General features: G+C 40.6%; 3 protein-coding genes across 10 annotated transcripts; 1 reads left to right on the top strand and 2 right to left on the bottom strand.

The window, feature by feature from the left end:
* Positions 1-327: 327 nt before the first annotated feature.
* eme1 (essential meiotic structure-specific endonuclease 1) lies at positions 328-7290 on the bottom strand. 5 transcript variants are annotated; one of them, XM_064323199.1, is made up of 9 exons: positions 7151-7290; positions 5397-6220; positions 4339-4466; positions 4102-4191; positions 3037-3158; positions 2663-2807; positions 2279-2394; positions 1895-2084; positions 328-689 (listed from the first exon to the last, which is right to left on the bottom strand). In XM_064323199.1, exons 2-9 carry the CDS (start codon positions 6169-6171, stop codon positions 510-512), a joined length of 1746 nt encoding a protein of 581 aa, XP_064179269.1. In that variant the 5' UTR covers positions 6172-6220; positions 7151-7290; the 3' UTR covers positions 328-509. The 5 variants fall into 5 exon arrangements, with proteins under 5 accessions (XP_064179269.1, XP_064179273.1, XP_064179270.1 ...); XM_064323203.1 differs by having other exon boundaries at positions 7156-7290; XM_064323200.1 differs by having other exon boundaries at positions 7024-7160.
* Positions 7165-8908, top strand: mrpl27 (mitochondrial ribosomal protein L27). The gene is made up of 4 exons (XM_064323208.1): positions 7165-7303; positions 7845-7973; positions 8303-8370; positions 8494-8908. Exons 1-4 carry the CDS (start codon positions 7201-7203, stop codon positions 8695-8697), a joined length of 504 nt encoding a protein of 167 aa, XP_064179278.1. The 5' UTR covers positions 7165-7200; the 3' UTR covers positions 8698-8908.
* Positions 8909-12868: 3960 nt separating this feature from the next.
* On the bottom strand, positions 12869-23079 carry si:ch73-364h19.1 (uncharacterized). 4 transcript variants are annotated; one of them, XM_064323205.1, is made up of 5 exons: positions 22167-23077; positions 21408-21517; positions 18371-18466; positions 17162-17332; positions 12869-14538 (listed from the first exon to the last, which is right to left on the bottom strand). In XM_064323205.1, exons 1-5 carry the CDS (start codon positions 22243-22245, stop codon positions 14371-14373), a joined length of 624 nt encoding a protein of 207 aa, XP_064179275.1. In that variant the 5' UTR covers positions 22246-23077; the 3' UTR covers positions 12869-14370. The 4 variants fall into 4 exon arrangements, with proteins under 4 accessions (XP_064179275.1, XP_064179274.1, XP_064179277.1 ...); XM_064323204.1 differs by having other exon boundaries at positions 17162-17335; positions 22167-23069; XM_064323207.1 differs by lacking the exon at positions 18371-18466 and having other exon boundaries at positions 22167-23079.
* Between the last annotated feature and the right edge of the window lie 2204 nt (positions 23080-25283).

Here is a 25283-nt window from a genome sequence, read left to right as displayed (position 1 = left end):
GCTTGACCCGCTACTGTACTGTGATCTTACTTGACGGGTCTTAATTAGATATAAGACTCTAGTTTTTATTGAAGTCAGAAGACAGACAGAAGCCAAGTTTCATTGGAATCGGTTGCCCCAAATCTTCAGAAATCTATGGAACGAAATGTGTCAAGAAAAAGAGCTTAAAGGAGAACAGAAGTCTTTTAAAGTAGCAGCTGTCAAAATGTGTCAGTACCATGTTTCCATGTCAATGTGCACAAACGTTGCAGAAGGGGGAGACTGTTAAGATGCCTCTATAAGATCAACTGCTGTAGATCAAGAAAGCAAAAGTCAACACTCTATGACTTCATAAAAAAACACTTTTAATTTAAAACATTCATACAAGTCAAAATATGCAACAGATAAATATATGAAAGCTAAAGTTAAAACAGACTGGAACAGGCCTTTATTGCACCATTTTATAGTCCCATTTTGGTCCAATGCAATTATATTTAAAGGTTGAGTTGCCATTTTCTGTACTTGTGCAATCAATCAACTGTGGAGTCAAGGACCTGCTGGGGGTCTGATGATGTCATTAGCAGGAAGAGGCGTTTGGAGAGCTCTGGGCCAACCCTGCGAGTGGTTGAGGTCACGCCCTCCCCGCGTCGAATCAGAACGTCCGAAAGGAGGGAGAGTTTCTCACGCTCTGTCCTGCACCGTCCGTAGGCCTGCATCAAACAAAAATAATCAATCCAGGAGGAGGTGCAGCATGTATTACAAAAAGGACCTTTAACATGAAGCATAGCCCTAGCCTTATGGTATTAAAAAAACAGCTCCCGTTAATCTACCCACAAAACCCTGCTTTTTAATTAAGAGTCCGCTCCACACATTACTAATGCAGTGAGCCTCATCTTGCTCACAATTTACCAGGAGCAGTCAGCAGGCTGACAGGCAGCTAACTGCCACTCACAGAAGGCAGCATCGATTTGTTTTAGACAAGCACCAGCAATCACATCCCTAAAGCAAGCCTGACACCTGCCAACAAAGACAGCGGACAAAGGCAGCAGGAAAAACCTTTAAAGAAGCCGGAAAAGTACACATGAGCACGTCAGCATAAGTCCACTTCTCACGGACCAATCAGAGGCGAAGTGAAATACTACTGTTTCTTACACACAAGCAGATGTTTAAAAATGGTTGTTGTGGTAACTGCCAGTGAGTGAGTGCACAAGCATAGTTTCCTAGCTAGTCATCAAATCTGGATGACTCTCTGGATGACGATAACTTGAAGTTAGCTACCTCCCAATATCTGTGTATAGGTGCGGGACAACTTTTTGTTGACTCAGAGACAGTAATCAATAGGCAAGCACCAAATGGACAGGACAACAATTGTGCACAGGAATCTTTAACTTTATCGTTTGTGACTCAGGCTATGAATCAGACTGTGCTATTTTCATTTACAAAGGCATTCACTGACTTTAAGATCACTATCATCAAAAGCAGTAGAATGGTTGTCTGTTCACAAATACAACTATTCAATCCCTTAAGCAGTGCTAACGTACCCCACTCAGATAACGGATTCAAAATAGGCTGGGTGTTTTATGTTAACACAGCCTTCCTAGATCTTTCCAAAAACTGACCTGGCAGGCAACCTAATTGTACTGAAGCCAAAATAGATTACACGCCCTCTGCCAAAGTTCAAGAATGATGCAACAACAATACGAAAGCTCTACTTGGCACAGCAGATGACATATTTCTGCTACTGCAAAACTGTAGTTATGGATCTTCAGCACTAGAGTATTTGTTTGTGGCTGTTTTCCCAGCCTCATCAGCGTGGGCCTATTTGCGTTTCAATGCGAGCCTGTTGCGGCTTCACGCTCGCCCAGTGTGCGTGCGCGGTGCGCGTCAGGGCGGGCGTTCGCGGCGGCGCGGTCACCTGAGCCAGCAGCCGCGGGGAGGGGTAGGCAGCGAGGACGGCGCTGGCGATGTCGGGGCTGACCCGGTTCAGCTGCTGGATCTGCCTCTTCCACACCTGCAGCAGGCCCTTCCCCGCCCGGTCCACCCTGCAGCCCCCGGCCCACTCGCTCTCCAGGCAGAAACTGAAGCCCGTCTTCTCCCGCTCCTTCCTGAGAGACAGAGCCACAAAGGCGGGCGCGGTGCAGTCAGATCCCGCTAACAATGGCACAGTCACTGCTTTTGAGCTAGGGACAGACCGCTGTGTTCAATAACCCAGGCAAGATTAGCGCGGCGAATTTATTCCACAGCCACCAGCTGGAGTCCGCCGTTCTTAAACACCAATTTTACAAATTCAGTCGCTCACTTGAAAGGTGCCTCTGCCACAGCTTTGGTCGACATGGTGATATAATCTGAGAACTCCTTCCAAGAGGGCAGGAAGCGCACCTGAACGCCGGTGTTCAGCTGCAGGTCCACCAGGGCCTGGGGGGAGCAGGAAAGAGGTTAGAGACGGCGGAGAGCACAGACACTCCTGAAGCCTGCTGCTCCTGAACTTATCAGCAATCGCAATGCAGACAGCTTCCCCTCCCCCGCTGAGGTGACAGAGCACATATAAAAACTGAAAAGAAAGAAAGGGAGGAAAGAGAGGTGAAGTTTTAGACTCGTTTTGTCCACAGAATGCGAAATGAGACGGATTTCAGACACAGAGATAACAGACGCTCTTCGGCGTAACTGCAGAGAGGAAACCTGCCTCCTCCACCTCCACCCGGGTCACGTCAGGAAGCTGCTGTCCTCCCTCTTTCCTCTTCCTCCTTTTCCCCACCCCTGGGCCTGCCCCCTGCTCCTCTCCCAGCACGGCCTGGCGGTGCTTCTTCTGCACCTGAGACTTCTGGGATCTGCAGACAAGGGTGTTTATGTCACTCAAAAGATACAAATGCTATGAGCACTTTCATCTCTGCATAATTTAGCGCACAACGCTCCTGATTTCCCCCAGGAGAAAATCGAGGCCTTCCTGACCTACAGTGCTGTCAGACAAAACTCTTACAAAGGACAGAAACTAAAGGGGTAGCACGCACAGTAATGCCAAGAACCTGTTAGGCTTCTGCACTTCCCTCATCCCCTCACCTGAAGTACTTCTCCAGGTCGATGACAGCCAGGCTGGGGGTGTGGCCTGAACTGCGAGCCAGGAGGCGCAGTGTCCATGCAGTCAAAGTCAGGCCGCAATCAACAGAGTGGCCCTTCTGCACCTGCAAAGGAGGCAGCCGAGCTTGCAGGCCCATTACACTCTGAGGATGCACGCTTGTGTTGAACCCGCGCCATGTTACGCAATGCAAACATATGCGACCACACAACTGCCCACAGAGGAAATTAGCAGTGGCAGACAAATCCACGGTTAATCTGTTGGGCCATGACTTCATTTCAAAACATTTTCTCAATTTGCATTCTGTTGATCGTTGACCAGATGTCCACAGGCACTTGTTCAATGCAGCCTTTTCCACACATCTTTATCAAGGGTCAAATTATAAAATAATTTTTCACTGTATTTTATGCATATATGAAATACTCTCTTTAATTTAGTAAATAGAACCAATTTACATTTAGTGCCTGTACATTAAAATCTCAGTCTTTCATAGTGTATGGTGTATTTCTGATTCCTTTCATTAGGCACAGATTTCCAAAAGCAATTTGCATACTGTACTACTCTGCTCATTAGGACAGATGCAGATATGGATGGAAGCATATCTCTATTTGCTCAAACCATTCATCAGATGCACCAGTAACACATGCAATGAATCCCACACTCACTTAAACATAAGTAGTGCCTGATTGCAAACTGTAGAAAATAACATACACACATACTACATGATATTTAATGACGATGATAGTGAGGATTATTACTATCATTTAATTTTTACTTTCTCATTAAAAATGAGAGCAAAAATTTGATCCCTAAAGCACACACATACATGGTGCTTCATTAAAAGCAGAAACGCCTGCTCTCTTCAGAGCATCTCTACGTAAACTACAATTAGCAACATGTTGCAACACTTTTCTAATGAAGTTTAATTAACTAAAGCAGCTAAACTGGAAAGTGGCACGATCCTATTCATGTGATGATAATTACTGCAGGTTGAGCGCTCCGCTGAGCTGCTCTATTATAACTCTGTTACCGCAGGCCTCTGGTCATACCTGACTGTGACTGTGGACCATGGAGATGAAGTTCTCCACTGGCACACTGATCACGGTGTGGGATTCCGGAATACACTGCGTCTCTCCGGCCTGCCAATCAAAAAGCACAGCAGTCAGAGTCAAGGAAGTCAATGGGAATCTTTAAATGGGAACCACATCCCGGGGGGACCACGTCGAAGCAGGCAGGTACTTCTGGGATGATTGTGCGCACGTCTACCTGAGACGAGCTCTGCTCACCTGTGTGCCAGGAGTCCTCCGGGCCCAGGTGATGCTGCAGGGCAGATCCTGACTCTCTATGGCACAGCTGCAGCCCAGAGCCTGCAGGGATGTGAGAAGCACACCGCCGCCATCCAGCTGCAGCAGAGCTGGGCAAACGCAGGAAGCCATGTTAATATGTGTCCGTTAGACCCATCTCACCTAGCACAGCTAACAAATCTAATCCTATTAAAACGCTGAACCTAATACTGAGCAACAGACAAGCATTAAGGCAAGCATTTAAGCATGTTTTTCAGAGTGATGTTGTTTTATTTCCCGCAGACAGGGGTGGAAAAATCTTATATGGTTGATGGTAAGGTTGTGGTTGTTATTGTTACTCAGGAAATAAATTGAATTCTTTTTGCCAGTTAAAAAAAATCAGTATTTCAAAATTTTCAAATCTGTTAATATTACCACCAACCAACATGCTATTTACTCATTTGCAATTATGGAATCATGACGAAGTAGCCCGGAATGTTTATTTATAGCCTTTGTATAGTATTTTAACAGCATAGAGGGAGCGGAACTGTATTCCATCAAAAGTATGGAGGAGTTCCATCCTTTCCAATGACTGTTTTAACTGGTTGTGTTCCCTGAAAATGGCAATTTGCTGTCAGACATTTAGGAATTTACTATTTTAATGCCTTGACAAAATGTTGCCACACACCAGATGTCATTCCTGGCACCGCAGTCAGTAGGCATATGATAGCTGTAGCTGTTGCTAAACTTGTTCACTGGCTTCAAATGAAACACTGCTTCTGTTGCCGAATGAAGATTTTTTTAGAGATCGCCATTGTAATTTACATGCTAAATGTTTTTTTGTTCCCATTTCAGGAGCGAAAAATGGATGGGGTCATTTTAGTCATTAACGTCAAGGCATCAGAGATAATTACTGATAAATTGCTGCGCGGTCTTAATCTGAACAATGTCATCTCAAACACAGCGGCGTTTAATTACGAAGGCTGACACTTTACTTTATTAGATCACCCCTTTAATTGGATTCCAGCATTGTGTTATCCTGCCTTTGGGGAGACACTTGCCTGGGTCCACAGACACCACCATGTGCTTGATGCACTCCTCTGGCCTCAGAGCTTTCACTGCATCAGCCAGGGCCCTCTTCTCCACCCTCTGCTTCTCCAGCTGCAGCCTGCGCACTTCCTTCTCAACCTGCTGCCTCTCCCGAGCCTCCTTCCTACGCACAGCCTCCCCCCTTGCTGCCTCCATCTCCGCTGGACTCCGTTTGGCCACCTTCTTCTTTGGAGGAGAGGCACCCCCTTCTGTCCATGTGCAGAACTCTGCTGGATGTAAATCAAAGACTGGCGCCTTGGGGCCCACTGAGCTTTCTTCATCTTCCTCCTGGTCAAGAAGGAGCGGGGTGTTGGGGTGGCCTGCTGGAGTGGGGCCTGAGCTGGTTTTACAATATTGTGGTCGCACAGGGGGGTCAGTGCGGTTGGCAGAAGCACGCTGGGGTGGACCTGGGCACATGGTGGCTGTGGATGTGGTAGGATCACCTAGGCGCTCCTTCAGTCTCATTGCCAAGGGCACAAAAACCTCCTCCTCACTGTCACTGCTGACCAAGAGGACCTTCTCCCCCCTCTGCTGTGGCAGCAGAGAAGAGGGCTCAGGGTTAGACCCTAAGAACGGTGGGGCCAGGGTCTCAGAGTCTGAACTGTTGAGGACCACCAATTCATCTGCCTCCGTTTGTCTGTGGCCTGCTTGCCTGTTTGAGAACTGTAGGAAGTCATAGACCGGTAGATCATCTGTGTCACTAGTGTCTTCATCGCTGGGTTGGGCATTAAGCCTGCTGCCTCCCATGCTGAACCTCGGTCCAAAGTACCCAATTTCAGAATGAACGCACTGCAATCTGTGATGCCACAAACGACAAACAGGAAACAGGAGTAAACAACATTAACACTGGATAAAAGCAGAGTATTTCAACAATAAAGGAAAAATACCTAATTTACGGACAGCTACAATGCAGCAGCCCTTGTAAGTCACTGCAACACTACCTTGACTCGCTGGCAATGTGCAATGTGACTGCATGTGTTAAATAGTGAGCTAGCTAGGTAAGTTAGCGAAACAACGAGCAAAGTTATAATGCACAGCTCTTTTGATATCTGGAAAATGCAAATTGATGGCTTTATACCCATGCTAGCAAATCTAACAAGAGCAAATTTTGTTACAAGCTAACTACTAGTGTTGCGAGACACGTAGAAGGTACGTCCTTAACACTGGAGGATAACTTCCTGCTAATTGTTGTCTTAGTTCACTTTTCCAGCCTCAAGAGGTTCAGCCAGTTCGACTACGTGCCAGTTTCGCAGTTACATATTAAGCTTAGTTCTTGGCTAAATTCAATTTTGAATAAAGATTCCCCATACTAAACTCAATTTAGTTCAGGACTAATCTAAATCGGTGTCTGTTAAACCGGCCATAAATGTCAAAAACGTGACACAAAATACAGATAGAAAGTTATCACAGTTGACTGCACGTAGTTTCACGACGGTACTGAAATAAGACTAAATATTTGAAGCAATTATTTCAGCTAATATCTAAAATATTACCTGTATTACCGTGGTACTATAAAACTATCCGTGGGATATCACGTATTATCTTGGATTTCCCGGGCAAGAAGAGCAGAGACAATTCATTGGTCAAGATAATACGCACTCTTTTTTTGTCTTCGTGTTGAAATAAAACGATCAGAATAGCATTGCAGTAACTCAGTAAAAGAGTTCCGTAAACCAATCTTAGTGCATTGTGATTCATACATAGAACGTTCAGCACAAAACCATACCTTACATGATGAACTAGCTGTTGTGCGGGGTTCTTTGTATATTTAAGTAGATGACGCTTTCGCCTCCAGTGACGGTTTACGCTCAAAGGTCAAAGTTTACGAAATATTTCAAAATGGCTGCGCTCACGTCCTTGCTTCTTAAATCCAGACCGGGTAATGATAAAACTAGTCGTCTCGTATTAACTTTGATATATAGTAATAGTGTATGTTGTTCTTATTCTAACTGTGATGTTTGCTTTTTAAATGTTACACATCTCGAAACGTTGTTCTTCCTATAGCTAATGCTAATATATACTTAGCTTGGTTGGTCAAATTTGCCCTACACCATCCAAAATGTTGTAACTAGATTTGAGCAAACTAGCTAGTCATGCCGACAATCATTAGCTGGACATGTGGCGAACAACAGTCATGCAAACAGTCTTAGAAATCGTTAGGTAACACTACAGCTGCATTTCACATAAGCTCTATATTTGACTACCATTTTCAGTGGCAAATTTTCAACCTCCTCGCTGCTACGCAGGGTTTAAATCAAAGTCTGGCAAACGTTCCTTAGAAAGGCTGCGAGCCAGGTATCTAGCTATCTAAAGTAGCTAACGCCTGCTTCCTAACCGTTCTCTTCGTTCAAAGTACTAGGTACCGTACTTAATCTCACTAGACAGCTGATGCACGTCTTCTGATTTCTCTCTCTTCGAAGGCACGCTGCTGCCCTGTCAACCCTTCTGGGTGGTGTCCACGAGGGATGCATCCAAAAAGTCAGGAGGGTCTTGTAAGAATCAAGGGGGAAAGAGTCCCGGGCGCAGATATGGGTTCAAGCATGTAAATGGTATGCCAATAAATCAGTATTCTCACAATAACTTGTTTTGTACTTTGTTTAGACAATATACTAGCTCCTATTTGGAAAAAAAATTTCTCATTGATGGTTTTGTTGGCTTTTCAATTTGTTGATTTATATGATGAATAAGAATTGTATATGTAATATCTGTATCATTGAGTTGGGATACCAATTCCTATGATCATAAAAATGCTAAGCAGATGAAAAATATGCTGAGTTATAAGTATAATGTTTAAACATTTCATATACAAAGCTTGACATACAATATATAATTTTCACATAAAGTTTATGTAATGATATATTTTAACATTTATTTCTAGGAAGTTTTGTCCATGCTGGTAACATCCTAGCTACACAAGGAGCTATGCGCTGGTATCCAGGAGCACATGTAAGAGAGAGTTCCCCATTCCACCTTTATCACAGTGAGGGTGATACTATATATTTGCTGTCCCTCCCACACCACAATTAAACTGAGAATTTATTTTCATTTCCTTGTGTTTAAATAACCCAGGTTGGCATTGGAACCAATAAGACTCTGTTCGCTCTCGAAGATGGCATTGTCAGGTTCACCAAGGAAGTGTACGTACCGTCTCCTCGCAGCCAGGAAGGATTGTCTGTGATAAAGCTCCCAAATGGTGCAGTGCTTTATAAGACTTTCATCAATGTTGTCCCAACCAAGCAACAGGGGACCTTCAAACTTGTCGACATGGTTTGAGACCTGCCCTACCTCCGTCTGCACCCTTTTCACATCTGATTTTGAGAACATGAGTCATTGGCCACTTTCTTTCCTTCTTTTAGTGTCACAGTTTTGTCTGGATCTTGAGTTGCTTGGAAATTGGAGAATCCCTATCTTATTTTATGTTATGTTATGGAAATACATGTTTAAGCTGAATTTGTAAATAAAATGAAGTCCTAACATACAGTTCCATCAGGCTCTGTGAAATTTTAAGAGTCATTCCACAGTAAATGGACTAGGCTGCTGGATCTGTTCCTTCAGAATCCATTCATTTTTAATATGCATGTACCTTGCCTATCTGTAAAGACTCGAGACTGGAGACTAGAAAGAGTAGAGCTCCAGATTCCAAATAGTTGTTGAGAAATAAATGATCAATGATCATGCAAAATGGTTGCCTTTTACTGAGGCATGATTGTCAGATGTCTGTATCCCTCGGTTATTCATACTTTAAAAACATGCAGTCTGTGCAAATGGTTATAGAATGGTTCAATAGAGGAAAAAAATGAGGCTGAAAAAAATGTGGGCATATTTTTTTCAGCCTCATTCTTTCATAAATTAATTGAGATATATATACAGCTAACTTGTGGAAATGGATATCATATCACCCTTACATAACTCCTTGTTAAAATGATAAAATGTTTTATACTGTTATAATGTCTACTTGAAACATATATCCTAGTCTTTGTCCACTAGAGTCTGCTGGTCTGGTTCAGTGTTCCAGAAGAAAAAGGACACTGTTGCAAACCTCTGCCCTGTTTTAAACCAAACACAAAGCTTTTTAATATATGATTGTTTTGGGGATGTGCAAGATTATATTTCCTATGGTTTATAGCTGTGAAATGTCACCCCCCTCCCCCTTCCTGTGTTCAAAGAGTGTATTGCATGAAGATATGGTCCATAGTCAGGATTAAGAATAAATTGATGTGAACCATGAAGGAATTACATATGGATGATAACCTGGTGCAAATATCAACATTATATCACTGCTTTATTTGTGAATGTGTCATGAGTGTACAATTTTGCCCACATGACTTTTCATTCTTGAATAATTTTGTTAATTTAATTTTTATACATACTACATTCATATTTGGGACAAAAATGTACTCTGTGTGTGTTCTTTGCATTCAGTATAGTTACTGTAAATTAACTCATTTTTATTTCGGTCATATTTATTTCAGATAAGTGTTAATCCCCAAACTGGCAGCCAATTTTGGAATATCTTTTGACCCCTGTAAACTATGCATGACACCATGTCTAAAATTCAGTTTTATTGATCTTAATACACAGACCGCCTGAAGGACATTTGAATAAAATTTGAAAGCCTGTGAAACCCCTAAATACTGGTTGAATTGTGATGGAGGGAACCTCAAATAAGACCAAAATATGTCTAAAGCCGCGTTTCCACCGCAGGAACTATACCCCGGAACTAGGAACCTTTTGAGGAACTCAGTGCGTTTCCACCGCAGGAACTAGGGTCTAAATTTAGTTCTGGGGGCTTTGTTTTACCCCCCAAAACGTTCCTGCTCGGGGGGTAGTACTTTCCGAAAGTACAGGAACCTTTTGGGTGGAGCTTGCAGCGCTGAACATTTCTGATTGGTCGAGTACTCGTAGCATTTGTGTTGTATTTATTTTCCGCCATTACCCGCCATGTTTGAAAATATGCAGCGGCAAACTTATTTATTTTCATAATAACTTCAAATCAAACTTATGCGGCGCAGTAGCCTACTTTTGGTTATAGCCTGTCAACGTCTTGGAATTATAACGTGTGCTCTTCTGTTCTTTTCTTACTTTAGTATTCGTTTTATAAAATGCTAAGCATTCGTGCTGGGACAGCATATTACGTAGGCTACCAAAACATTCAAACGGATTAATTCGGTTGCTGAATATTTTATTCCGGATTTTCTTTGTTAGCCCGTTGTAATTGACTCAAAACGTTTGATACAGTTATGTGAGGTATGCGGTAGTTCTGCATAATTAACATTGGTGATACAGTACAAGCAAACTGGAAATCACCTTCCGCACTTTTTATCCGGGTAAAATAACAGGTTAATTCTAGTAATCTTCCCTTTAGCTTTTTCAGACTGCCGTAATTTTACTCAATTTTACTGCCATTTTTCAATTCCACGAAAAGACCAGGAAGACTATGGACTCATTTATGGTGCATGGTTCGCATCTGGAGGGCACACTTCGCTGCTCGGCTAGCAGTAACTTCGAAGGAAAGCAAACGGTGGCTGTACCACTACTAATTTACATTTTCACGCAAGTCCGAGTTTTCGTTCTATTCTTGTCATTGTGCGATTAGCCTATATGGAATTGACGACGAGAAAGTAATAAAACAGCAAATTGTTTACAACGTGTGCATGTTTTCTGCTGTTAATGAATGTGTTTGGGAGGATATATGAAAATCAATAAATACAAAAGTAACCATATATAGTCATTGTTGGTAACCCGTTGTATATAAGTGGAATAAACCCCTCCGGGCTGTCCCGGTTATTAGAAAATAATGTAGGCTACTTCGGTGGTAGTATGGGGTTACAGAAGAAATCATATGACAGATGGACCGATGACAACGTCAGTGGGCTAATTTGCCTAATCTTCGCGGTACTTTAGACCCCGGTGGAAACGCAGACAACCATTGGCTGAAGGAACCTTTTAGTTCCTGGTAAAGTAGTTCCTGGGACTGAAAGTTCCGGGTAATTTTGGTGGAAACGCGGCTTAAGGTTTTATTGTATTATTTTAGAGGTTTGAAATATTCTTAATAGAAAAATAACTTGAACAGAAATTGCATTAGGCATTATGAATGCTCAGCATTTTTAGTTGTCTGACAACAGGGAACTAATTGGTTTAAGTAGCTCCTGCTTTGTTATTTAAAACATTTTGTTTATATGATGGCTTTTTTGTTTGTGGTTTAATCACTCATTGCTTAATTGAGAGGAACAAACTGGTGAAGAGTGCTCCCCATGACACCTCGTTTGGAGGCCTGTTTTTCATTTGGAATGGTCTCAGAGGCCTCAATGCTTGTCTGATCTGTGGGGTTACCTTTATGTTCCCAAAGGAGAACTGAGGATTACTTAGACTTAGTTCAAAACTGTTAGTTGGATTTTGAAATGGCTACATGGAAGACCTCATTAGTGCCACTGTCTTCTCATTGTGACTTTGTTGTTCAAGTGCTTAATGAGAAAATCTTTGTATTATCCCCTGCTGGGGTGTTTAGGGTTGTTAAATGGCAATTTAAACAGATGTTAAGAAATAAAAAGCAGTCAATGCTGTGTTGACATAACAAACAGTCAGGAAATATGCTGTCATTCACCCTGCATTTTATTCAAAAGGAGTTTTCCTGATCTCTTTTCATACTGAAGTTTTATTTATTTTGCTTAATCTCCATGGTTTATAGTCACTTAATTTACATTTCTGTTCGATTTTTCTGCCAAAAAACAAAAAAAAAACCTTGTAGTGAAAAGTTGAAAATGCCTGTTGAGTGTTTGATTTTAGAATTGTATTCCCAAAGATGTGCATAAGTTCCAAAAATAAAGACCTGAATGATTTCTAGGAAACTAGTATGAATTCCCAAACTTGGGAAATTCACATTTTGATACTGGGATTTTTCCAAGAGTTACTTTTATTCTTAATTCATTTCATATTCTTTTTAGAACATGCTTTTGTTTAGAAATGACCTGTACTCCAATGGTTCAATTAACTTGAATGAAATTCCCATACACTTAGCATTATTTAAATCCTTTGCATATAGTTAAATTGTAATGTGGTTTGATAACCTTTTAGCGCAATGTGTACTGGTAGGGGCATGCCATGATTATGACAGGAGACTGCTCCAATCAGAAGTGGAGACACTGTGGTAATCAACAGCAATGCTTCAGCTGTCCACAAGGTGTCTCAACATTCAACTGATGCCAAAAGTGCAACCTCCAATCACATAGGATTTTTTTTTCTCCAAATGCCTTGTACAACATTAACAGGAAATGTACCTTCAGGCAGCTGTGCTTCATAATTAATTGTATTAAATGTAAATGCAAGAGTATGCCAAAATGCTGTGAGCTGGGACTGCCATTCTAAGGTACTTGAATACACATATTTATGTATGGTCTCACCACGCCAGCATGGTGAGAATGAAAATAACTGACAAATAAGGATACAAAATGTAAATATTTTTATTTACAGATTTTCAAACTGATGTCAGTATGAACCATACAGTACATTGTTGGTTTAATCTTCTGTCCTCCAAGTAATATTTACAGACACTGAGTTGACCCAGTTGGGGAAACAAACTGGATAAGAACAGGATATACTAACAGGAAGTTCCCTCTGATCAACCACCACTCAACTATCTTCCATCTCAGAGGAATCAGGTGGAGGGTAGTCAAAGGACAAGGCTCAGGAATGCTGCGAGGAGTGCAAAATATAATTTTTTTAAAACTTAGGTTTCCTCATTCAACATGCTGTCGATCTTTAGCCACAAAACACATGAACAAAACATACTCTGGCCATCTAAATAAACAAATGTATACTATGGTCCATCTAGAGAGTTTGATTTTCCCATTTATTTTACCAGGATAATATGGCTTTGGAATATAAACCTAGCGGAAGATTATACACTTTGTTCTATACATTCATTTTCCTCAAATGCCTTAAATTCCAACAGTGATCAAAAGTATATGAAAAAGTAAAAACATCTCATATAAAAATATGATTTCAATGGCTTAAAATTTCTCAAAGAGCTGATTAAGACAAACGTCCTGGCTTGTGTGGGGGGGAGAGTGGGGTAACTTGTGTGCCTGGTACTTCTATACTGGAGCATGGCAAGCTGAAATGATTGAGCACATCTGTATCCTGAATATGTACTTTTCTTTCACTGGGTAAGATATTTAAGCGTGGCCATGGTGAACTCAGAGAGCAAGGGAGGATGATGGGGGGGGGGGGGGGTGACATGGAGGAGGGTAAGGGAGGGAAGCTAGAAGCAGGCTTAGTGGAGGTGGGGCTGGATTCCAAAGATGTTTAAAATGAAATGGAAGAACTAAAAGAACACTCTTGTGCAAAATAAAGCAAAAGTATCTTTGGTACAAGCTTGGACACCATGCACCTTCCTGTGAATGGAGTTTGACCTGGGTTAAAGAGTAATTCCCCCAGGGACACAAACCAAGAGTGAGACGGCTCTTTACGGATTAAGCATTTTAAAACAGGATTTTACATTAACTGGCATGTTCACATCCGGAACCACCTAAAGCTGTTAGTCATGTATGTGACTTTCTAAGAGCAGCAGCGGCCTTACGTGAACCAGGGACATTGAGCAACCATGGCAAAGTTCAAAGCTCTCAATCTCATGAAGAAATGTGTTTTTTTTTCTTGTTTTTGCAGCTCATTTCAATGCTCTGAAATCATTCCTATTAAGCACAGACAATTAGACAGCCGACTTCTGCATCACATTAGCAAAGGCTGTCTGCCCCTTGCCTTATTAAACTTTGTCATTTCATGGTCACATGAGGTTACTTTCATTGAGCTCAATCGAAAGGAAGCTCAACATTCTCCTGAAAATTATTTTGTAACTCGTTTTGTGTTGTTAAAATTCTTATGATATAAAATGTCCAGGAGTGCATTCCTTTCTCATTCCTCTGTGTCTTTGGCATCACTGGGAGGCTCTCAGGTGTTTGGGTCATGGCAGGTAGAGGGGTTCTGTTGGCTTCCTAAATGGGGTGGTACTGTGGACTGTGTGGCAGCAACAGAAGCCACAAGGTTATCAGTAGAGCCAAAATTGACAGAAGGAATCACCACAGACTGACGGATGGATTCCTCATAAGTTGGAGGTGGCTGGGAGAAAAAAGAAAAACAAGGGTAAATGGAGAAGCAAATGTAGTATAACACATGCCTCAGTGCATTATTATTATTATTACTACTACTATATTGTACAGCTGCATTGTGTCTCTCAAAACCTTCCATTGTATAGTGGCTTTCTAAATCTCAAGGACTATTAACATGAGTCACATGATATAATACATAGAAAACAGTTAATATACAAGTATTGCATTATAATAACATAAGGATAAACTCTCAACACTTGCTCTGGGGATAAAATATAACAAAGGATTTAATAAGGAATTCATTTTTATTAGATTTTAAGGAAACTAGACAGAGGAAAGGCCAGTATGGCAAGATCTGTGCACCAAGCCTGCAGCATAGGCCTGCAGCTGTGCAACTGGGGTGAGACAGTTCAGTGCTTTAAACTATACGAGCTGGAGTGACTCACTCAAAAACAGACATGTTTATGAGATCATCAAGACAACAAGGCAAGACTAACTGCAGATGAATGCACTTTGTGTCACTTCCTAAAATCTATTGGACAATTTGTTCTTTACAAGTTGTCTTTGATATCATTGTTATTTTTAAAAAATATTTTTGGAATTTATCTGCTCAGGTTTTCTTCAGTGTTTTGCAATAGCTTTGATTATGTAAGCCTGGTACCAATGTTTCACAATCCTGGTCTTGCACTTCTGGTTGCTTGTTATTCCAGCTGTCCATTAATCAGACTTGAAGGAGTTGTTAATTGAATGCCAACGTGTGCGCCAATGTGCCCACGTGTAGGCTGCTAGTTCTGTATTACCACTAATGGTTACGGGAGATGTGTTAATTCTAGAAGAAATAAACCAAAGTATTATTTCTATATATTTGAGCCCCTTCAACAAATTAGTGACACAAGTAGCCATCCTGTTTAATTGCCCAGTTCATTAAGAGTAATAACCTGTTCACAGGGGCAATGAATAAGTGTTTCAACTAAATAAAATTGAGACACCTGCACTAAACTTAATAAATATCTATATTCAGTTAAGAGCTCAGGTAATACAGATTCAACTGAGAACCGAGTCAGAACAAAATAAGACTACATGGGACCAGGCTCCACAGTACCTCAGATTAATGCTTTCCACAGAACATTTTCTGGTTGAGAAAACCTGACATATTGATGTGCTGAACTGTATATAGCTTCAATGGACACCCTGAGGAATCCTGAGAAAATTGGTTGAAAGTAAGCACTAAAATGATTTAAAATGTAGAAAATTGGCAACGAGGTGAAATTTTTCCCTCCACGTATAGGGGACATATTCACATGAATTTTAATGGAGCTGAGATCACTCACCTATGTTTGAATTTGTTGGCCTGTGAGATTACCCAACTGTGGCTTAGTGAGAATGGGAATGCAGAAGGCAACGTCAATTCAAAAGGTTGTTTTTCATTTAAATTCTGGGCTCAGCATACTGACGCGCACTGAAGGAGGGAAGCACTCCCCCTTCATTGTAAACATCAAGTGAATAGCCCATAAATAGATCCTTTGAGCCAGCCTGTTCGTGGATACAGCAGGTGGGGCTCCAGTCCACTTATCTTAATGGTATATGTATGTAGCTGGATTAATCAAACTATCTATGTCCAACATCTGAAAACATAAACAGGGACAAAGGAGGTTTTTTTGTTTGGATTAGAGTTAGTGCAGCTCTTATGGTTCTGTCAGTTTTTGCAATGTGTGCCAGGGTTTTTGTGGACAGTGGAAAGTAGAGATGACCTTTAAAAAACCAGATATGCAAGGCGATCGGCTGCGTAATGCTTCACAAAGGACAGCATTTCAATCTGTTACCAATCATAGCCAGCACATCAAATTTACTTGCAGGGTGGATCTTGGCAAAAATGCCAACCCAGAGCACATACTTTTATCTCCCTCATCAGGCTGCATGGCCCCTTAACTACTGCCTCTTATCTTTATATTGCTTGGAGGTCCCACAGGCAATAGAATGCCTTCTTCCCGAGCATAATAAAAATGCAGGATGTACCAGCCAAATGAGGCTGTGTTTTACTTCCGTCATCCACACAGGCGGTACCATGTTTCCAGAGGGCAGTTACCCACCATAAATCTCTCAACTGTTCAAGGAGGAGGTTTTCAGACTCACAAGACCAAGTTGTTAAAAAACAGAGAAGATAAGTAAATATTTAATGACATATGCTTTTCAGGTGTTTATGTCTTGCAGCGCAATCTGTTCATAATCTTGGATATGCTTGTTACTTTGTTCAAGGGGTATGCTTGATTTAAAAAAAATAAAAGTATTGAAAACATCCCAGTCATAACATAGAAATTGTACTCTGAAAGGCAAACTTAGCCTTCATTTTTTGTTCTTCAAATATCAGGTGAAGGGCAGGTCATATTCATGATTTATTTCCACCGCAGCAAAGAACTGTCATGATTTAATACCTTCATAATTCCTGGAGCCTGACAAATGCAATTCCCTCCAAAATAGGATACCAAGTCAAGAATTTCAAATAAGGAACTGTGGTGGATTAGTGGTGCAAACGCAGCTCGTGTTTAACAAGTTCTGAGCGAGGAAGTTCCGCAATGCTCCACAGAGTCTGTCTTATCAGCCACTGCAAATACACTGGCTGTGCAGACGCTCACCTCAGTTTCAATGGTGCCGTTCAGGCCGAATCGGTCGGCGATCATCATGTGGATCTGCCGCTGCCGGTCCTTCTTGCGCACACTCTCATAGGAGGGCAGGCGAGGGAGCGGTGCATCCATGGAGGGCAGGTGATAGCTGCTGGCCTGCCCAATGACAAACACGTGTCCCGGCTGCTGCAGACACAGGATAATGGCTACCCAGTGAGATCAGAGATTCAATCCCCCCATCCCCCCACAGAACTATGGAACTTTCCATGTTTACCCAACCCAAGCACAACCACAGCAGTAGAAAAGAGCAAACTCAAAGAGGACAATGCAGGAAATAACTGCTCCTTTTCCTCTTTATCAGCATGGCCTTGACAACCTCACTCTCAAAACGATCTGTGCAATTTAAAATAAAAACCTTCTGCATACCAAATTCATAACTCCACAGAGGAATTGTGGTTATTTGACATTTTTATTAATTAACCCACTTGATTTTTGTACATCCAATTTTAGCAGTGCAGCATCTACTTAAATTCACTGGGGAACACCGTGTTTGTTTTTGCATTAAGTGGCATTCCTTACAGCATACTGCACCAAACTAGTGGTATAGAGGCTAACAATATTTAGCAATGTTTGATTTCACTTGTTCGGAGTCTCAGTAGAGTTTTTATGAAGGAACATCTCATGCTTGGACATGAGGCACGTCTGCATATTTATCTTTCCTCTAGAACATCAAATATAATTAGCATATTTGTTGAAGGATAACTAAAAAGCAGGGGTTCTACAATACCACAAATATTTCCCTACATGTACCTCTGCCCAAAGAACAGCCATTGTGTCACTGTACATATTAAGGGGAGATTTTTTGATGCCAAATGTGGTATAGATCTCTCCCACACTTTCACAATCACTGAAGTTGGCTTTGAAGACACAAGGTGGCAGCCATTTATTTATATTTCTTGAGGAAATTACTCAGAGTTTCAAGACTATTACAGAAATTATCATTTTAAACGTTATGTAAAAAAGTCATCTTTATATATGGAACAAGCAAAACTCTTTACAAAGACAGCCTGACTATTCATTCTTATCTATTTATTTATCTCAGATTTATAATGATGTTCGTGATTTAAAAAAAAAATTAAAAGCAGAACCTTATAACCACTAAAGCAAAAATGCTGAGATGGCAATTTTCCAAGGAGACTTAACATTATTGGAATAACTTACCGGAGCATGGTTGTCATAGGTCATCTCTGAGCTTGGGTCATTATAGGTAGACCCCACTAATGTCTGCCTACTGCTGTAGTATTGGGGTGGTGCTTCCTGGACAAAGTGAAGATTATGTCCTAATGTTAGTATACATTTCAGCTAGTGCTACAGTCACCAACCTTAATGAAAACATCCCTCGGTTAGTGTAATGTACCTTTATGCTGATTTGAGGAAGTGCTGCAGCATTCAAATTTTCAATTATTCAAATTCTTCAAGATCACACAGACTGGACAAATAATAAAGATTGACAGATAGAACAGACAAGACAATTTATGTGGCCTTTTTCCCCCTCTGATTGTTGCTGGTATATGTTCAATAAATATTGTCATTTCAATGACCCCCCCCCCCTCCCCCCTCCCCCAATGATGTGCTCATTATGTGTTTAGAAGTGGAAATACCCTAGCTGAGAAAGCGGTTGCAGCAGGTCTAATTGAAGGTCTTTGTGTTGTAGTATAATGCAATGTCTTCCTTTAGCTCTTTACAGGGATCCTGGCAACAAATTACAGGATGGCCTATTGTACATCTCCCTTGTCTGCCTTTTAACTGCAGGCGGGTATACCAGCTTTTCACTAGTGGGCTGAAGTACTACACTACACAGTTACTGCCACCACAAAACCACCATCTGTTACCTGATACACTCAGCAGGGTGAAATATTATACAACTTCTAAGCTACTGTCAAAACATTTACATGTCATTAGAAAGTGTAAGCTGCACCGCCGCGTTTCATCAAAAAGGAGAGAAGGCAAAAGACAAAGACAAACAGCTAGTGCCTACTGAGGTGACGTACGTAACTCTGACACACTTTGACCTCGGCAACCCCCCAGCGTGTGACACAGAGACACCAAAGAAAAGCAAGCGTCAAAGGTCACTCTTTCCTCACTGGTTTGTACTTCGGTAAAAGTGACGTCCTTTTGGTTTTCTTTCAGCCAATTCACTCAGTGTTAAAAAGCACAGCCGTGTAAAATCAGAATTGAAATCGTAGAAGACCCCCATGGCAGTCTACATTTTTCAGCACTGACAAAGAATGTATTGTCTTCTTCACAGAAGATGCCTCCCTCGTTCTGGCTTTGTTCTGAAGTTTGTTTCCTAATAAAAATGCTTATATCCCAAGAATAATCTTACACCACGAGGCCTCATGTTTTTATTTCTTTTTTGTGCATCTTTTTGTGGACATAATCTTTGTTTCAGACACTTTATCTATCTTCATTAGATACAAATATTCAATTTAAAAAAACTGTACATGTGTACAATGACTAATTCTAGCAAACAGTGTACTGAAATGAGTAATCCCTTGGAAAAGTTCAGGCAAGCAGGCTCCTCTGATGCTGCTCCTCCGCTGTTCAAATGAAACAGCACGATTAATTAGGTAGGGAGAGTGGTGAAGGTGACAAAGTGAACAGCACTTTTGTCCCAAAATAAATCTTTACTTCATTCAGCCTGAGTCTCTGCAATAAAGACAATGGGCTCTGTTCATATTACAGCTAGATCCTGCCAGGACACCATGCCCAGGAAACAATCCACAAACCGTTGTGACCACACAAAATTGTTTAAAAATTCAAATTCAGAATATTCAAATGACCAGAAATTACAACAGATTAACACCCTCCATATTTTGAATTAGATGGGTCATTTGTTCAGGCTTACCTCACACATTCTTATGATCCTAATTTTTTTTAGCATAAGAATGTATTCACTGGCACAAAACCATCAAGCTGCTATTGTATGTTTTCAGAGTGGAAAATGCAACCATGCCGTAATTTTGGTAAAGGCTATTTAATATACAGTAAGATGTATAAAGGCTCTGTAAAATCGTAATGCCTATGTACAGCTACCAACTGCATTTTTACTCTAATTTCAAACAGATTCAACTGTTCCAATTTATCTTTTAATTCATTCCCCACACGTTTTACCAGTTTTACCCATTTTACCCACCAACAATGCTTCTTTCTTGTATCCACACAAACAAATCTCTCATTTGTTGCCAACAGCAACAAGCCCACAATTCTTTGTGCATACAGTTTATTGGATGGGTGCACATCCCAAGCAGTGTCAAATTACAAGAGCCAGCCTGGCAAGACTCTGGACAATCCAGCCAATAAGCCAAGTACACCAGGTTCATCTGTGGTATGGTTTTGGTTTCAGAAATTCCATATAATACAAATTAGGATTTTATGGCAAGACTTTAATGTGCAGCAGGTCACGATGGTCACAGTTGCATAGAGCAATCATTGACATCATTTCCTGTTCAATTTAGGCTATTTATTTTTTCAACAGCCAAACATAGCAACAGATGTGTTAGCATTTCCCCTAGGGAAGGAAGGCAACCCCTTGCACTTCCTGGCACAAGCATCCTGGTTTTCCATGTGGACATGAGTTTACTAGGCTATTAGAATAATAATACAGAATAATCTACTCAGAAATGATTTAATCATACATTACAGAAAATCATATTATTGCAACAGAAATTAACAAAATTAAAAATGGTAAAGAATGAATGGAATTGATATACTAACGCTAAGTCTTAAAGAAAGAACAATTAACTAAATATCAAAAATGTGTTTATATAACTGACGAGACACGCAACTGTGTTCACCTTAATGGGAGATAAAGCGTGCCTAATGCCAAGAAAACCTAATGATTACGCCAACAATTAATGAAGTTAATGTTATCTTGAAGGACCCTTTCTATATTTGAGGTAGAATCAAAGCCCAGACAAGGCAAACACTCATTTTAATCATTCTACAATAGAAGCCCACTGTCCCATGCCTAAAAGCATTGCAAAATTATTCTGCCTGTTGTGTTCCATGGACAGCACAGAAGGTTAATAGTGATACAAATTAATTTTTACGTTTGAAATAGGCCTATTTTTGATATTTCTGGCTTGATATGGTTGGGTGGCTATTTGAACCATATCAGGTCTAGGTTTTATTTTTTTATGCCCCCAACGCTTACACTTTTCCTGGGTATAACACACCAAAAATAAGTGGGTCTTACAGAGTACTGATGCGATTCCTGATAAGCTCGGACTTTGCAGCAGAGCGGGTCCTTCCGATACAGGATAGTCAGCAGCACTACGATCACCACAAAAAACACCAGGCAGGAGACTAGATGGGGAAGTGAAAAGGGGGAAACCTCACTCACTACTATGTGCTTAACAAATTCAGCATTGCATATCCATGGTCTAACAATATAACTAAGTTTTGTTGTTTAGGATGTTTTAATGTTACATGCAAATATAGTTTTTAAATAAAAATAAGACATGTAGATGCACAGCAAGCAATATAGACAGTCTGAGTTGGACAAACATCGAGCTAACGCAAACTTTGAGTTACCCATTTGGTTGAACGTGTCAATTCGTTCTCCACTTTCTGAATTAAAAAAAATAAATCGCAATAGAATCCCATAAAGCAAATTAGATTCAAGGTTTCTGTGAATAGTCTATGGTCTACCGTAGGCTACATATTGAATTGAAAAAACATTCAGAAGTTACGTTATTTTAAATTATTTCTGACAAAACGTTTTTAGGGGAAATTTGCAAAACTGTTTCTGAAATCAACAAGATCTTTTTTGACGTCAATATTTCAGGTTAATTGTAGGAATAAAAAGAAATATTCGGTCAGTAAGACATTTTTTTTTTTTTTTAAATGGCTGGTTAAGATAGCAAGCTAGTAACATCATAAGAAACATAGTTCAATTACATCAAAGTTAGTGGTAGCAGCCGACGGGAGAGTTGCCTGAGCAACTGTTACTTACTTGAGGCCACAATGACCGTGAGCTGATCTGGTGTCAATTGTGAAGACGAGAGCGTCGCTGGAGTAGCCAATGTGGGCATCTCTAACGAGTTATTTTCCGAATTTCCGAGCAGTGTAGCTTCTCTTGAGCCACGAGCCAGGATGCAAAAAGAGGAAAGTTTCCTCTATTTGGATTGCAGTCCAAAATGCTTGCTTATTTGTCATAGCCTCTGTTGCATTTTCCGCGAACCAAAGTTGCCTGCTAGACAGATATATTGCGCTCCAGTAGCTAGCTGCGTTTCTTCTGAGTGGTGGAGCCGCTTTGTCGTTCTCTCACTGAACTGTTACAGCACAGCCACAACTCATACAGCAATCGATTTATCAATGCCAAACTATACACGCCCGACTCGCTGGCACGGAATTCCGGCCATACACGTGGTTACAAGCTGCTTAGCTAGTTTAGTTACAAATTATTTGATAAGTGGATGTATCGACTACAGTAAATACAAATTATAAATATATTGGTACTTTGTTTTAAAACCAAGTACACTCCAAAACAAAACGTAGCTTGCTTGCTGACTTGGAAACCGATGGCCACGACGTAATGATAATTCATATCCAAAAGGTAAATTCGTTCTTTGCGATTTGTATCTTCGTTTTTCTTTCAAGACCGTTCACGTGAACTGGCAAACGTACAGGCTCGGTTGTGTCGCAAATTAAGGATAATTTAGCCTCTGTATGCAAAGTGGTTTGTCAGTGATGAACAGTGGGTTATAACATAAAGGTTTTACAAAATTCTCTCCAGAAGCCAACGGGTATTTTCTATTTATTTTGTAGCTTTTGCAGCTGTGTGGTGAAACTAACTCAAATTTGTGTACATTGCACTCGGGAATTGTTGGTTACCTTGGAAATGCTTTGAATTAAAGTGTTGTACAACCTCTGTCGGGAGTATGCTGAACTGCAATCTGTGAAGTCCAGGCCTTACACGAAAATAAATTAGTGATTGTCTGGCCCCCTAATTATGCTCAAAGCACTGCTCTGATGCGGCAACCTATTTTATTGCTTGGTTTTATTATTATTAATGTTATCGGTTTCGGAATGCCAGCAAAACCTTTTGGTGACTTGACAATTTCGCACAATGGTAGATGCTTGCACAGAAGGATGCAGCAAATTTTACCCTGATTTGCCACATAGTGGTGCTATAGCAGACAGTTTTAAAAAATGTTTAAAAATTGATTCTCAATTTCTGCTATTAGCAACATCCATACAGTGCATTCCAGTTCAGAGATAGTATAAGCTCTGCATTATATAATGGAAATAAATGTAGGAATGCAAGTTACTCAGACAAAATATTTAAGAATGCAGACCAATACATATATAGATGTACAGTTAGTTGAAAATGCTAAACTCATTCACACATACTCACCCACCTGCAACTATCTTCACACACACAACCTAAAACTGCCTATCATGTCAAAGTTCCCATATTGATATTCTTATTACTACCATCTATCATCATCACCATCACCCTTACCATTGCTATCACTATTACTTTCATTATTGCCATTACCATAATTATCACCATCACTACTGTACATACTTCTATTCTTCGATTTCATTTGAGAGGTATGTGAGAGGGAGTGGGGGTTTTGGGAGACCAAACGTAATTGAACAAGGATTATTTAAACTATTCACCTGAGGTAGATTAACCAGTGTCAAGAGACAAGGACGGGGGGGGGGGGGGGGTTAGGGTTAGGGTTAGGGTTGGGGGGGGGGGGGGGACTCCTAAGAGAGAGCATCTCAAAGAAAAGTTCTAAACGACCCACATACTGGGTATAAAAATAAATAAATTAAGCTTAAGGAGTATGAACTTTCTGAAAATAACAAAACTGCCTGTGCAGAAAACGGGGTAACTCAAAGAAAACATACCTCGAACCGAGGCTGAAAAAGTAACACCCTAAAAGATTTCTGAGTTTAGGATGTGGCACCAACTTGTTGCCAACAACCCATTAAGCTAAAGACTGTTGTGCTAACTTTGTAGCTATACCGCTACCGCCAGATTACCGGCTCTCGTGTAACGTAAGTGACACTGAAGCACAGTTTATCGGTTAGGGTTAGGGGTTTAAATAGAAAGCTAACAGGTTCAAATTGTAAAAAGAGATTTGCACACGTATAATTCAATAAAGGAAATGAAGAAAACTTAATGGCCGTCATAACTGAAGAAAATGCGCAGAAAAACCAATGGCCGTAATAACTGAAGAAAAGGCGCAGAAAAAAACCAATGGCCGTAATAAACGAAAGAATGACGTAGGATTGAAAAGAAATGGTGTTATCACCCAAAACCATGACAGTATGACAACTTTACCTCTCACGCTATTAAATTGGTTTAATTTATATTTGTCTTCAGCAAGAGATTTCTTGATATTTAAATAATATGAGTAGAGATTCTCCATTGTTTATTGTTGGTGGAACTAGATCTTTCCATTTAAAAAAAAAAAGTTTCTTTATTAATGATGACGTTAGTATAACCCAACTGATTGCATATCTAAGGTTTGTGTGTATTTTGAAATATACATAAATTAGGTGTAATGGTAAATGAGTTGTCAAGTTCTATAGCGGACAATGAAATGTTAAAAAAACTTTTTTTAAATCCTAAATTATTAGGCTACTCCTGCCATGTTTGTTATAGAGATACGAAGCCAACACCTATAAATGAATGTTCTCTTGAAAAAAAAATAATTCCATGGAACCCATCATGTCGGCCATATTGTCTTTTCTGCCATTTTGATTTTTTTGGGAAAGTCTTTAAAAGACATCTCCTCCTAGACTGCATGACATATCGACACTGAACATTAGGACGGAGTGTAGCACAGTGGGTAAGGAACTGGGCTTGTAACCGAAAGGTCGTAGGTTGGATTCCCAGGTAGGACACTGCCGTTGTACCCTTGAGCAAGGTACTTAACCGAAATTGCTTCAGTATATATCCAGCTGTATAAATGGATACAATGTAAAAATGCTATGTAAAAGTTGTGTAAGTCGCTCTGGATAAGAGCGTCTGCTAAATGCCTGTAATGTAATGTAATGTAACATTGGAAGGTCCTCAAAAGTTTATTGTAAAGAAAGTTAATACTCCAAAAAT

The sequence above is a fragment of the Anguilla rostrata genome, chromosome 2 (assembly GCF_018555375.3).
Source record: "Anguilla rostrata isolate EN2019 chromosome 2, ASM1855537v3, whole genome shotgun sequence".
In the NCBI taxonomy this organism is placed as follows: domain Eukaryota; kingdom Metazoa; phylum Chordata; class Actinopteri; order Anguilliformes; family Anguillidae; genus Anguilla; species Anguilla rostrata.
This window is presented reverse-complemented; position numbering and strand designations above follow the sequence as displayed.